The 14852-nt window shown below is 32.6% G+C and overlaps 1 protein-coding gene across 1 annotated transcript; it reads right to left on the minus strand.

Annotated features, from left to right (window-relative positions):
- Nucleotides 1–293: 293 nt before the first annotated feature.
- LOC115454406 (sex peptide receptor-like) lies at nt 294–13834 on the minus strand. The gene is made up of 3 exons (XM_030183145.2): nt 12978–13834; nt 11277–11460; nt 294–5269 (listed from the first exon to the last, which is right to left on the minus strand). The coding sequence occupies exons 1-3, from the start codon at nt 13761–13763 to the stop codon at nt 5109–5111; spliced, it is 1131 nt and encodes a 376-aa protein (XP_030039005.1). The 5' UTR covers nt 13764–13834; the 3' UTR covers nt 294–5108.
- Nucleotides 13835–14852: the final 1018 nt, after the last annotated feature.

Raw genomic sequence — 14852 nt, forward strand, 5'->3', positions numbered from 1 at the left:
TAATTTTTTAATTTATTTCGATACAAATCAAATAAACGTGAAAGTTATTAACATACTTCTTAATTAGTTTACATGCATCTATTGCAATTTCATTTATAAATCGAGTCATGTCATTCTAATTAGATACAATTATGTGCATGAAAAATTTCGTGCAAAATACTATAAATGATACTTTAAAATATTGGACTAACATTCATTATAAATTAAGTACTTAAGTATTTAAAATATTCACTAAATTATTATAAGCATATTTTTTTACAATGTACATAAATAAAAACATATCTAAACGCTATTTATACATATATTACACATTACAGTTAATTTCGAAAACAATATAACATAAGATAAATCTGAAGACGTGACTTTAGTAGGTGTCGTATGTACTGAACACTCATTACATTCTAAATCGCAACTAACAAAAGGCGAAACGTTATGAAGAAAAAAAATAAACGGTATTCTAATGAATTAATTTTCATTGATTTGATTGATTTTTCAATGGACAAAATAATCTTATGTCATGTCACGCGAAGAAGTTATTTAAGAGAATCTATCTATGATTCCGAGTAAATGGGAAACAGTAAACAAATTTAAACAGAATTGTAATTATTGAGTGCTTAAATTTATCTTCCATTCTAATTTGTTCGGTGACATTAATTACATTCGCTCGAGATTAAGTTACTTTCAATTGAACTACAAAGTCTAATTTATGTGTAATGGCGCGCTATGGCTTAGAGCCGGCTGTCTACGTTTCGCTAAGAGTTTTAGACATCTGCTTGAAATCGTTATAATACACTACATATTCAGTACGTAAACACGTTACTAGAATCAAATTAATATGGAACAGGAAGGTAGCACGCGTAGATTAAATTATGATTACTGTACAGGTACATACATCTAACACTTTGAAATCCAAACGGCTGCTCCCATTTCCATTAATTAATTGATGTTATTTATTGTTAAGTTTAATAACAAAACGCATAATTGGTTACACACAGCTGCGAAATTATTTAATATGTTAAGATATATCTTTAAAAAAAAATACTTTAATGTCAAAAGAGTCACAAGTTAAGCTCCAAAACTAGCAATCATAGACAAAATTGAGTTATTAGCAGACAAATATTTACGCATCACGCTCAAACTGTGACAGAAGTTTTTATCTTTGAATTTTACTTGATCAACATTAAAACTTATTAATAAGTATTTATCTAATTAAAAGTTTTCAGTTATCAGTTATATTAATATATATACTTCAATATAAAAACTTAAAGGTGAAGAAAAACTTAGTGAAGAAACTTACATGTCCACTTAAGAGTTCTCAATAAGAATTTTGAAACTAATTCTAATTCGAACTCAATTAAAGTAGTAAGACAGTACTATTATCTAAGGCCGTGACTAAGGCCTAAATCCCGTCAGTGATAGAATCCGTACTCTATATTTAGTTAGTATATATAATACAGAACTAGCAAATATGAAATAATTCAATTTGTTGTAAAAATTGTATGACTAATCTTTTCATAGCATTAGCAGAGTTTACAAAGAAAATGTTTGATTTAACTAAAACAATGAGTATAGCTCTACATTAGTACATTTAATAATCTATATTCTAATACAATTTCACTAATACGTCTCTCGCAGGTATGTACAAATAGTATAGTATACTGGATTAACACAAACGAATAATAATGTATTTGAGTTTGTGTGACATAATTCGTTTGAAAATTACGATATGAATTCTAATTAATGTGGTCTTAATGAAACGCAATTACAAGGGCGACGTGTAAAAAATTTTGTACAAAGCGATTACTTATATTTTTGTAATAAAATTTATCAAAGTAATGTATTAATAATCCTTTTAAATATAAGAGCATAATATATTACAGTTATTTAGATACTTTTTCGAGTTATATTATTAATGTTTATTTATTTAATTGACTACAATAGGTTTATAATATTTAAAGAAAACGTATCAGTTACAATAATATGCTTGTTAGGAGTTGTGAGACTTGAGCGGAGAATAATTGAACTCTCAGATGCAGACATTAAAAATCGATAAACAACATAGTTAATTTTAACAGTCACGCCTCTACATGACTTCACATTTATTTTGCTTTCTTATATTGTAACTTAATAACTGTGCCGGTATATATTACAATTCTGCAAATAATTTTCAAAAACTTATTCTATTTTAATAGAAAAAACGCATTATTGCACTAATTATTAAGTATATACAAATCTGATCTGTATGAGTGAATGCTTGACTCTATTTTTATACCTGAATAATGTCTTGGCGATAGTGTCATTAACATGTACGACGATATTAATCCAAAAAGTAATAAAGGAAATTAAACAACTAAAAGGGTTGTATAAATCTTCTACTTTAGCGAATAATACGTAATAACAGTTATAAAACTATGAATACCAAAACAAAAGACAGAAATTGCTCACGTGTAAACTATCGTCTATTATGTGCCTAAAATGTAACAAATATTAAAATGTGAATCAGCAGTTTTGGTTAACGGAAAATTTGAAATGGATATTAAAAGCTGATTTGGTAAATCATTATGAAATAGCGAAGTTTTATTATGCAACATACGCATTTTATTGACACGTAGAGCATAATTTATGTAGCCCATAAATCATGTCAACTCTTGACTGTTAACATACAGAGTGAACTTGATTTAAGGAGCAAAAATTAATATGTAAATTTCGAATTTACCTTCACCTACATTTTAATGATTTATCTAAGAGTTAAAACGATATGTAGAGGAAAAGAAATTAAGGTATGCGGTGCAATGTTTTATCGACAAATTAATAAAATGGCCAAAATATACTACATTCCTTTGGCTGCACCCTACTGTTATTTCACTTTTGTCATCTGTACACAATGAGTGTGATTTATTAATGAAATGTACAGTAAGTCCCAAAATTAGCTGAACCAATTCAAAACTTTAAAATGCTTTTCAAAACACGTTGATTTCAATAGAAATATTATTTTTTCTTTATTTAAAATATAATAAATAAACCACTGAAGTTTATTTTATTAAAGAAAAAACGATTGTTGATAAAGACGCACAAGTTCAAAAGCGATTTGAAATTATGTATTTGTTCAGTTACTTTAGTGGCTAACTGTACTTCGAAATTAATTTAAACGTCATTTGAAAGAGAATGGCGTGCGCAATGTAAAATTAATTAATGGCATCAAGTAATTAAAACGCAATAAAAATATTTGCGGGCTCCGGGGTGATCTGAGCCGCTATTTAGATATAAACGAAACGTTGTGCCGATTTTAAATCGTACGTAGAATGAGTAAAGACTCTACAGAACCGTATGTATTAACGAACGGTACTGTAAGGGAGCATAGCGCGCCTAACGCATAGTGTTAGCAATTTCAAAGTTTTCTTTGGCATCGTTCAACTTTGTTTATCAGACAACCAACTTAAATCAAGTTGTATCGCAATATTGTCACTCATAGCAGCCATACAGTCCGAAAGCTACCATGCTGTAATCACTGAGAACCAGACTTAGGCCCGTATTCACAAACGCTACGTAGGTAAGTATAAAGCAATGATGTGACAATAAGTCTATTTCTCAGTGTTTACCGTATGTCAGCTTCCGCAGTGAATTACCATAGGGTTGCGATAATTGGCTAATATTGAGATACAATTTACTTCAGTTGCCTATCAGATAAATAGAGCTGATCAAAGCCAAAGAAAACTCTGGATTTGCCAACATAATACGTTCGGACGCACTGTGCGTCCTCATAGTATTGTTTGTAAATACAGGTGTTACTATCATAGCATTGATCCGTACTTAGCCAAGTAACGTTTGTGAATACTTGGCTAAGGCCCGTATAGTATTATTGGTGAATGTGGGTATAAGAGTGTATATCTAGTAAAAACAAAGGTATTAAATAATATACACAAATTGTTGTATTGCCTAATAAATTTTCGTAAATGTTTCACCTTTTTTTTACATTTCTTGGAGCACATAGACATTTTAAGATTATCATACGGAAAATACAAAACCCACATACATTTATACATTAGAAAATTATCTCTCTATGTCTGATCCTTTCAAAAGTCGGCAAAGATTTCTTTTAAATGAGTATTACTTTTAAAGTAAGTAAATTAATTTTATAACAATAATTTAATTTTTTTCTGTAGTTTGACCTTCATATTAATATATCATAATAATTTAATACATCTACCCACACAAATATACGACAAGTATTTTTAGACTATTCTCGGTTACGATCACTAATTAAGTGAAACTTATATACGATAAATTAGGTACTTAAGTATTTCATAACTTAAATACAATTTCTTGAAGTTAAACTTAATTAATATTTATTAAATTGTTCCTTTAATATTAGCACCATTAAAATGGCTTCGTTTTATTTTATATTTACAACTTTATTGGTATTTGACGGTTGTATAATGTTACATTTTATGTACATGTTTTAGCAGTATTTATATGTATGTCTGTGTTTATTTTTTATTGACTATAATATGTATTCACGATTCCAAACTGATATCATTACCCGCCTACTTATTTTGAATATTGATACAAAACGATCATGAATTATGAATGAATAGCGCGATCCATCATAGCCTAATGTGCCAAGCCCAAAGTTAAAGAAAAGAATTTGGGTGCCAAGCAACTGTATGAAACGACGAGTATCATAAAATTCTCTAATAACAAATGTGTCCTTCATGAATCCTGAGGTAACAAAGTAAATAAAGTTAAGTTATAAAAAGCGCACATTCGGAAATTTTTAGTTACATAATTACTCCAGTATTTAATTGATGCAATCTTTATAAATAACTCTAAATAGTTAGTCTATATTTATTATACATATCCTGTCTACGTATACAAAGATATATCTTTTACAGTAGTGCTACACGTTTTATATTTTTAATGTCGAAATAGGAGTAAGATTGTCTTATATGGCTATTTTTTTAAAAATAATCCAAAGGTTTATATTCTTTTCGAAACATCCACACATCTAAAGAAGTCATCATTTCCACTGAAGTTATACTTATATAACAATGGATCATCAAAGTCACTTAAAGATGAACCACAGAAGTAGACAACGTTACATTTCTGAGCTATGCTTTAAGCGCTGGGACCTGCTCTCCTTGCCGCTGCGGCAGAGGCAGGACCTTGCGCGCCAGCCGGTTGAAAGTAGACCTGAACTGTCTGCTCATACTGCAGTACAGCACGAAGTTCACCGCAGACCCCACCAGCGCCATCAAATCCATCACCTCACCTACGACAAAAGATTAATTCATAAATACAAATTATGTAACAGTCGCTATCGAGAAAAATAGTTATCTCTACCTCGCTCTGCCAATATTTTGTGTCCCCATTACCGTGCTATGTAGTTTCATTTCCCCATAAAAAGTAAAATGTTTAAGACCAATTCAAAAAACAGGTCAACAATTATAGTCCTCCCGCCCGAGAGAGTTTCGTTCTATTCGTTGGTGCATATATTTTTTTACCTACCTTTTTAATGGACTGACTGACGAGACGAGCGTCAAGTACGGCTAATAATTGTGCTATAGATTCATAGCCGCATAGTAATTATTGATTTTACGATTCTATCTTTTCTAATTTCAACATAAAACTGCCAACTACTTAGATTCTACATCAGAATTTAAAAAGTTGGAAATTATACATCAGAGCCTGTTACTACTCATGCTTACTAAATTTGCAATTAGAAAATTTGCTGTTCTCTACCGTTATGGGTGGAACATAAAAATATTGCTTAGTTGTGATTGACATGAGACCAATGGGACCGGAGCATAGTGACACCCAGTTGATGGTCTTATTAGATGACAAATTATCTCCACGTCTAACGTCTGCGTCGAATGGTAGCAGTTTCGCACATGAAGACATTATTGTATTGTTATTTCAGGCGACAACAAGATATAATTACCTTTTGTGATACATTTAGCAACCTGTGTATTTATACGTCTATGTATTTTGATGAAAATTGTGTTTTATTATCTTTAATGTTACAGTTCTTTGTTAGCCGACACACCTATTGCATTTTATTGGAAAATTAACGATTTTATACTTTTGCATGGTACAAATTAAGGTTATGTTGCTTTGGTTCAACAATTTTAATTCTTATCATATACATGTTTCCGTAGTAAAACATTAGCTACAGACTATCTGTCAGCATATACTGTGATTTTATTCAAAGACTACTGATCTTACAGCCCTGACCTTTGACCATGTTACTATGGTATAAGTATAGTCCGTAATGATTTTAGTCTCCTTAGTTGTGCAATACCAGGCTCAAGTGGAGTACAAATGGCCAGAAGCTTGTAGAACTAGCCAAATAAAGAAAGTAAGTTTGTTTTATTAGTGAATCTCCTACTGTGCTAATTTCGCCAGAAATAAATTATCAACTGTTTGAGAAAAGGGACGTATATAACGTTATTTAACGAACCTCTGGGTTTAGAAATGTGAAAATACACCATGTCGCTGTACGTATATCTGTCTACGAAAAAACAATTGAATTCAGAAAAAATAAATAAAAAAAGAACCTAAAATCTGCGTTCTATGCTATCTTTGTCATGTGAATACCCGAATTTCAACCACGGCGGCAAAACTCAACGGAGGTCAGCCAGGTACGCAAGAGATATGTAGTGCACAAGTGTGTACGCAATACACAGGTTCACTCTGAGTTCCTTCACTCTCATAGTCACGTGAGACGGCAATGTGACGTAACCGAAGAAAGATCAGGTGAAGGACCAACGCTTTAACATGCTAGCCGAGGCACGAGGTTATCACACCGCCTATTCCCGGACTCGCAATTACAACCGAATAAATTTTAAGATGGAGAAGCCTAGTCACAATTTTTTTTAGCCCGACACGAGATTGGAACCTGGGACGTCAGCTATGTAGTCATACGCGGTACGACCGCGACCGCATTACAACTACGATACCTAGGCAAAATGCCATGTTGTGATTACGCGAAAATCTAAATATTTTCACACACAATTTAAACCATTACCGTTTTGTGTTGTAGTATTGTCTACTTACTTTTAATACCTCAGGGTACACTCAAGACACGATAAGCAAACAGTGGATGGTGAGACTAAACATTTCTATCTTTTATTAGGAACAAAAGTAATTTGGCACGAATCATTTAACCAAGAGAACAAACGCAAGAACATATTCTTTTGATAAGTTGAGGGTCATTACGAAAATTTAGTACTGAACTTCAGCAAAATTTAATATAACCTATGAATATAATAAATTCGAGTAATCCTCATTTCTCGTATAATAGATAAGTTCAATACTATACTATAAATAATAATTATTGCTACTTAAGTACTTATTGCTACAGTTACAACTATGATATGTTAGGTATATGAGGGTAATCATATTATGTGAAATAAAATTGTCCGGAAGTCTCCAGTTCTATTTTTGACAGACTCAAAAAAAAAGAGGAGTTTCTCAATGCGACTGTATTTTTTATTTTTCTGTTTGTTACCTCTGAACTTTTGACTGGGTGAACCGATTTTGATGATTCTTTTTTTTATTTTAAAGCTGGTGCTTCTCGTATGATCCCATATTAATTTCATTGTTGTTGGGCCCTTAACCTCGGAGACATATCAGACTCAAAAAATTTAATAATCAAACTCTTAAAATGATGTTATCAACGTATGCTGTTTATTACTAATACAAATAAGCAAAAAATTAAAACTTTTTAACAAAAAGTTATTCCGCCTTCAAAAAACATTAAAACCAACAAATAATTTTACATGCCTACTAAAAATTTTACATTATTCATTAAAATTGCTAGATAAATACATGAACAAATGTACGAAAACAATGTATAATTCTTATTAGACACTGACTCCAAGATTGGTAAGCAGTCTATAGGTAATGTTAAATTATTTTTTGGTCTTTAGTGGTTTTTGAAGGCGGTATAATGTTTTGTTAAACAGTTTTTATTTTCCATAACACCAATTCTAAATAGTTCGTGTAAATAATAGTAAGGAATAGTAGTAAATACATAATTTACAAGTCTGTCTTAAATCATAATTAAGTCTAAGTTTGTGGTTCGATGCTTAATAACTTCTAACTATTTGGGAATTATGAAGATACCCAAGATAACAAAATTACTTAGGGTCTGTTTCACAAGTTTGAAGTTAATTTTATTTGACAGTTGTCGTATTAAACAACTAATGTAGATAGTACTTATTCATTTTATTACCATTTATATTAGAACATAGATAAGAGTGTGAGTTTTTGTGAATGTGCACATGTTCGGATTATACGTTTACGTGAAAAGTAGCATTTACTCAGAAATTGTGAGGCAGGCTGTAAGTGTCGTCGAGGAAATGTAATACAAACTAGGTAAATTTTTGTTATTTAATCTTCCATTAACCTCTTTCAAAACAAGGCCACCATGCCGTCCTCTGAACTTTGAGTATGTTGGTTAAACTAAATGATGACATATGACCTAAATATATGTCAGGCTACAAAAGAAAGTATAAACACAACTAACGGTGAAAAGTATGGTGATACTGTCGACATTTTTTACTTGCATAGTAATTCCCGAAAATTCCCGTATACAACAGTTTAGTACAAAGTTACGTAATCGATATAGAAGAATAAATCCTTCACTAGTACTTTACAAAAAATAATAAACGTGAAAAAGCTCCTTCGTTCTAGATTACAAGTTACTTGACATAGCTTATCCCTACAATATATTTTTTATTTTACTTTCCTTCACAAAAACTGGGTACTTTTTAGATATTTTGTAGGCCACCAAGAATTTGCCTGCAAGCCTATTCGAAGAGATTCCAAGAAATTTTACAAAATTATAAACCTGAATACGAAAACTCTACCTAAAATCCTGACGAAATACATTATAATAGAAAACTAAAACCCAACAATAAATCTACGACGAGCAACACGTGCTTTTGCTTTTACTTTACTTTTAAAATTGTGTAAGATTTTTTATTGTGTCTTCAAGTATTTCCCATTGGGGATAACAATTTTTTTGAAACCTGGCTTAGGCGTAGTAAATTAGAATATAAAAATTATTGCTATGGAATAAATACTAGAGAAAGTATCCATATATCTATACTATTATATAGTGCTGAAGAGTTTGTTGGATAGCCCATTTATTGAGGAAGGCTATAGGCTATGTAACATCAATATAATATAAAAAGAAATAAAAAAGGATTTTACGGCAAGTAAAAAAACACTCCGAAAAGATCACAGCCGTAATACTAACATAGCTAATAAAATATATCGCATGTTTGTCTCATTAAATACAACAAAAAAACGTAAAATTTCTTTCTTGTTAACTATCCTATTCTGTGTTCAGTGTACACATGAAATGATCATCATAATATGGATAATGTTAGTCGTTCTGTTGCGAAAAATATCTTAGGCTCCAATGATTATCTACCACTAAACAAGTCACAAATCCTTGCTGAAGAACACCGATTTCTGTCTAGAATGTTTCGCGAGGATATGGAAACTAAAAATTATGCCAATTTAAATAGAGAAGATGGTTGGAAACTTGCCCAAGCCTGAGATAAGACATTTAATTAAATCAGAACCCAAAAGACCGCGTGCCAAACTTCAAGACACTGTGAGCTCATTGTGCGTAGATCGGACCGTCAACTGCTAAAAAAATAATAAAATTATATATAATTCAAAAATGTTGGTAGATCTTGTAACGTTGACTTTTCGGACGACTAACGTCTCAGTCCGCCCCATGATATGAAAGTGAATAAATAGTTTGATTAAATCGGAACCCAAAAGACCGGCTGCCAGACTTCAAGACACTGTGAGCTCATTCTGCGTAGATCGGACCACCAACAGCTAAAATTTTAAAAAAGTTGTATATTTGTAAAATGTAGTTAGATATTGTAACTTTGACTTTGCGGATGAACAACACCTCGGTCTCCCCCGTGACCATGAAGGCTGCAAAGTCTTCGAAACGTCGGGAGAAAAATAAAAAACAAAAAACCGCGATAGAATCCGGAAAATTAGTTTAATTTCAATGTCTCACATTCGCGTAAACATAAGAAATCATTATTAATAAATAGTCTTTGAAACATCAGGAGAAAATTATAATTTAAAAAACCGTGATGAAATCCAAAAAATATTTTAATTTTGATGTCCGACAGCCCCTTTAAGATAAAATAACCATTGTGTCAGCTTAGCACCCAAGTTTATTAAAATCAGAAAAACACAATATCAGAGATCTCAGCGGGACAGTCGTACCGCGTACGCAATACATACAACTATGCCACCAACACAAACTAGTCCACATGTGTAAATAAATAAAATATATACATATATATCCGGTTTTTACTAATGATAAACAAAATATTACTTTTGTCTTGAGTCTTGTTGGTTAAATCACAATGACGATTTTAGGCATTCTTACCACAATTTAAATACGGTTCGACTACACCATAGAAATCCAATTAATTCACCTATTAACTCTTTTTGTCTACCACCGCTCGCTGGAACAAGTTCTTTGACCTCATAACAAATCCAACATTAATGATTCAATTAAAGAGTGAAAATTACAATTAACAATCGTAATAGGATTGGCTCTGAACACTTCTATTAATCCTAAATTGTTTCCACTATATATATTCATCTTGCATGCATGCATTAATTTGATTGCAGAGAATTAATTGTTATTTGATTCGCCGTAAGATAATGCCCTCGGACTTAATTCATCACAGTAGTATAAGCAAATAGTAATTTATTGATTTCTATGTCTTGTAACTTTGTCTTTGCGGATGACCAACATCTAAGTCCCCCCGTGACAACGAAGGCTGCAAAGTTTTCGAAACCTCGGGAGAAAACTACAACATTAAAACCGCGATAAAATCTGAAAATAAGTTTAATTTAATGAGAATCTCACTTTAAAAACAAAAGTTTTCAAAGATTTTTTATTTTTACGCGAATGTTGGACACTGATATAAAACAATTTTTCGGATTTATCGCGGTTTTTTTTATATTATTTTCTCCCGACGTTTCAATCATTTCAATATATGTGTGTTATTCCGAGCTAATTTTTTAAACGAGAGCTGTGATTTATTGATTGAGGGATGAGATAAAGCGACGGTGACTATTACAACCTAAAAAAATTATAACACCTATTATAGTATAGCATTAAATAATACAGGCCAAAATACGACAAAAGTGGGCAAAGAATATAAAGCATATAGTGCTCAAAATAATATATATTGTTGAACAAATATAATGCAGAAAACACTCACCAAAAGCATAATAGCAGATTTGAAAGAGATGTGGAGCGATGGCTGTGAGCAAGCCGAACAAGGCCTGAGGTAATTCAGTAGCCAGGAAAAGTCCAAGAAGCGCTACCAACATGCGGGTAGTGCGGTCCGTGCGACCGCCGCCACGCTTGCCCCCTCCTTCATCATTGAGCTGCGCCTTCTCACCCTACAAACAAAAACTTATTTTAACTCTTTATGTTAATAGATACCGAGCTGAACAAACCGCTCGCCTTGTAGCAGTGGCGGAGAGTCCATATAACCCGATTCCTGTCGGTTTCCTTTTCGTAATTTATGTTAAATCTTATTATCATTAGAACGATTTGCAGACCGTATTTATGCATATTATAAGTTGTATCATCATTTTATAATACTTGGAATTGGAAAGCACTGTTTTATTCGCAAATTGTATTGGGATTTGGAACATAGCATGCACTTGAAAACTCTCTTAGTACCTGACAGACACAGTCTTGTGGCTCAGTTAACTATTGGGTCTGTTTATTTATGACATTTTTCAAATATACCATATTAATTATAACTGTTTAAAATAAGTAAGACATTGTCATTTTACCCATGAGAATTTTTCAGACATTCGTGTTAAATGTTATGACGGAAGTACATAAATATCGTTATTACTCATAAGTGCTCACCATTTTATTAACATCCCATAATAACGCCCACTGCATAAATTACAGGCCTGCTAAAAGTGTAACTGCCCGAATGCCAAGTTGAGAAATAAAACAGTGCCTATCCCGCTAAATAAAAGCATTAAAATTATAAATGAAGACCTGTCAAAATAACAAACAAAAAAATCATTAAAGTCGGCAACTAGACCGCAATCTTTTCATTTATATTCTTTCATCGATAATTCCCCTAGCGTTGGAGTTAATGGGCGTGGTAATAATTTATCATCAAGCATCTTACTACTTGTTTACGGGTAGTAATAAATAAAAATAGATTACCAAAAATAAAATTTGTCGGATTCCATTTTATTTATAACATAGTAGAGCTAGGCTAAAGACATATTTGTCACAATATCAGGGTGTGGAGCCGGAGTAGTACCATAGTCTCATAGAAAAGCGTCGTTAGGTTACACGTTGCTGACTTTTCGTTTCGTGAGTGACATTTCCTGTGGCCTAAATACGATACACCCGCTCCTCCTTTTTCCTAATCCCCATGGTTGTTTCATTGCTTTTATTTAGCATAGTGACCCACTTGCTTGTTTTCCGGCTTATGCTGCGAAAATTGGTATTTGTTTTTCCTGTCTTGAAATTTCAATTAAATAAAGGCCATGAAAACATAATATATTAGAGGAAACATTAGTGAGTTGCCTTTGATGCGAAAGGGAGGTTTAGGGGAGAGGGAAATCTGAGCATTCAGTATTAACGCATACTAAACACGATGCAACAGAGAGATTGTTTAAGACAGTGATACCACCTCGTTAAGCCAGCTCGTTAATCCCTAAGTCAAAACTGACAAGGTGATTTATCACACCATGACATTGTTAATTTACTTAATATTTAATTTAAGCATAACATTATATGGTTTGATGGCTGTTTATTTACCTAAACTATAGGTACTTCAGAATTTGTCTTTTGTTATATTAAGTATATTGGTCATATAGAAAGAACAAGCGAAATGAAAACATTAAGTTTAGAAATAATTACAACAGACAGAAATACATACTTCATTGGTTGTAATTGTTGATTTCTTCAACAATTTCTGTCTCCGTCGGTCGCTTGACTTCATTTTTAAAATTAATAAAACACTCAAAATAGATAGCACTACACATGGTATGAGTTTGATAAATACACTGTAAATCCAAAATATGGCCGTTAACAAATCATTGTTATTAGTCATCGCTATGACATACATCGGTTCACTGTTCGCGGGTGCACTGGTGGTGTTGCCCTGCTCCATTGTCATATTATTTGTAGTATCATTCACTACACCTGGCGGACGTTCTTGAATATTCATTGCAAAATAAATTGGGAGACATAGTATGGGACAGACGGCATAAGCTAGCATTATAGCTACGTTAGTGTTCTGCTTGTTACACAATGTCCGATTTCTCTGGGGAAACTTGATTGCTATATATCTCCACACGGCAAGCATGATCGTGAGCCATATCGATATTGTGTGGAAAGTCTGGCTGAATATTGAGTGGAAATAGATGAACACCGCCCACCCGTATGAGTTCCTGTTTAACTCCGAGCCAATCTTCGTGTACATATGTAAAGCGAACGGTATATAATCAATCATGACGAGTAAATCGGCAACGGCAAGGCCGGTCAGAATAGAATTAGTAGATGAGGTCATCTCCTTGCGGCTGAGCACAGCTATATTGACGGAATTAGCGGCGGACCCGAACAGACAAAGGAGGACTGCGATGTAACCGTGTGCCTGAACGTACACCCGCTGAAAGGCCTTTCCGCCTTGCAAGCAATACCCATCACCCTCGCCACTTGACATCTTTTCGCTGATCCCACTTATTCACGCTCCCTCACAATTGCGAAGTGCTGATTTTATTGCACAGGAACATCGTTTTGTTTCTGAAAAGAAAAATACGACGTTATTATTCTGAGGAAAAAAATGCGTACTTAAAAATATCAAGTCCTTCATCACCAGCATATAAACTTATATTTATTATAAATTTATGTTTTTGTGACTTTTGTTTTACCATGATCACACATTTGCCTATATTTAAGTGCATGTCTTGTCTATAAAAATGTAACCCCTAACCTATAACATTCCAGAAATAGAATATTCATAAATAAAAGAAGTTCCGATACGTCGATGTTATACGACGATTTATGTTTCTAGACATAGATTTTTTCCAAACAGATGTTCATTTTAACTATAAAGACTGACGAGCTTTGTAAAAAGCAATTGACTCGCCCAATATCTACTTTAGTACAGTAAACGACCTTAGACCGAACAATATAAGTAGTCTTGTATTCCGATAGCCCTGTATTCCACAAAATAGAAGCTTAAATACCCAATAGTTTTTTTTCTATTGTTTCGCATATAAAAAATATTATCTTAGCCTGCATATTAAATACATGTCGGTGGAAAAATTACAATACTTCATTAAAACGTCTAGCTTGTTCTCTACGCCACCATTTGTAAAACGCTGAATCATACGTATAATATTATGTTGTAATAATAATAATGATTTGGAACATCCTCAGCAGATTGGGTAGCAAATGTAAAAAACATGACACACCCGAACGAGTTAAATATGCCTTTACGTCGAAATGTCACTGCTCTCAGTCAACAGGACAGCATTGAGGCTGCAGTTTTCGAAACGTCGGGAGAAATATAACCGCGATAATATCCAAATACAAGTTTTATTTCAACATAAAAAATCATTATGCAAACAAGGCAGTTTTTTAAAGTATATGTACGAGACTATATATACGACTTAGAGACATTCAAAGTAATTAGATTTTCCAATCATTCCATAAAAATACACAAATACCTATTACGAAATAGAACCCTTACTGTTGTAGGTAGTACATTGGTGAATTTAGTGCCCCGAATGTTATTTTCTATTCAGTG

The sequence above is a fragment of the Manduca sexta genome, chromosome 17, assembly GCF_014839805.1.
Source record: "Manduca sexta isolate Smith_Timp_Sample1 chromosome 17, JHU_Msex_v1.0, whole genome shotgun sequence".
Classification (NCBI taxonomy): domain Eukaryota; kingdom Metazoa; phylum Arthropoda; class Insecta; order Lepidoptera; family Sphingidae; genus Manduca; species Manduca sexta.

Coding starts and splice junctions, on each gene's coding strand:
- LOC115454406 (XM_030183145.2), bottom strand. CDS start 13,763: ATGTCAAGTGGCGAGGGTGATGGGTATTGCTTGCAAGGCGGAAAGGCC. Junction 11,461..12,977: donor CAACAATTACAACCAATGAA/GTATGTATTTCT, acceptor TTTTGTTTGTAG/GGTGAGAAGGCGCAGCTCAA. Junction 5,270..11,276: donor AATCTGCTATTATGCTTTTG/GTGAGTGTTTTC, acceptor CTTTTGTCGTAG/GTGAGGTGATGGATTTGATG.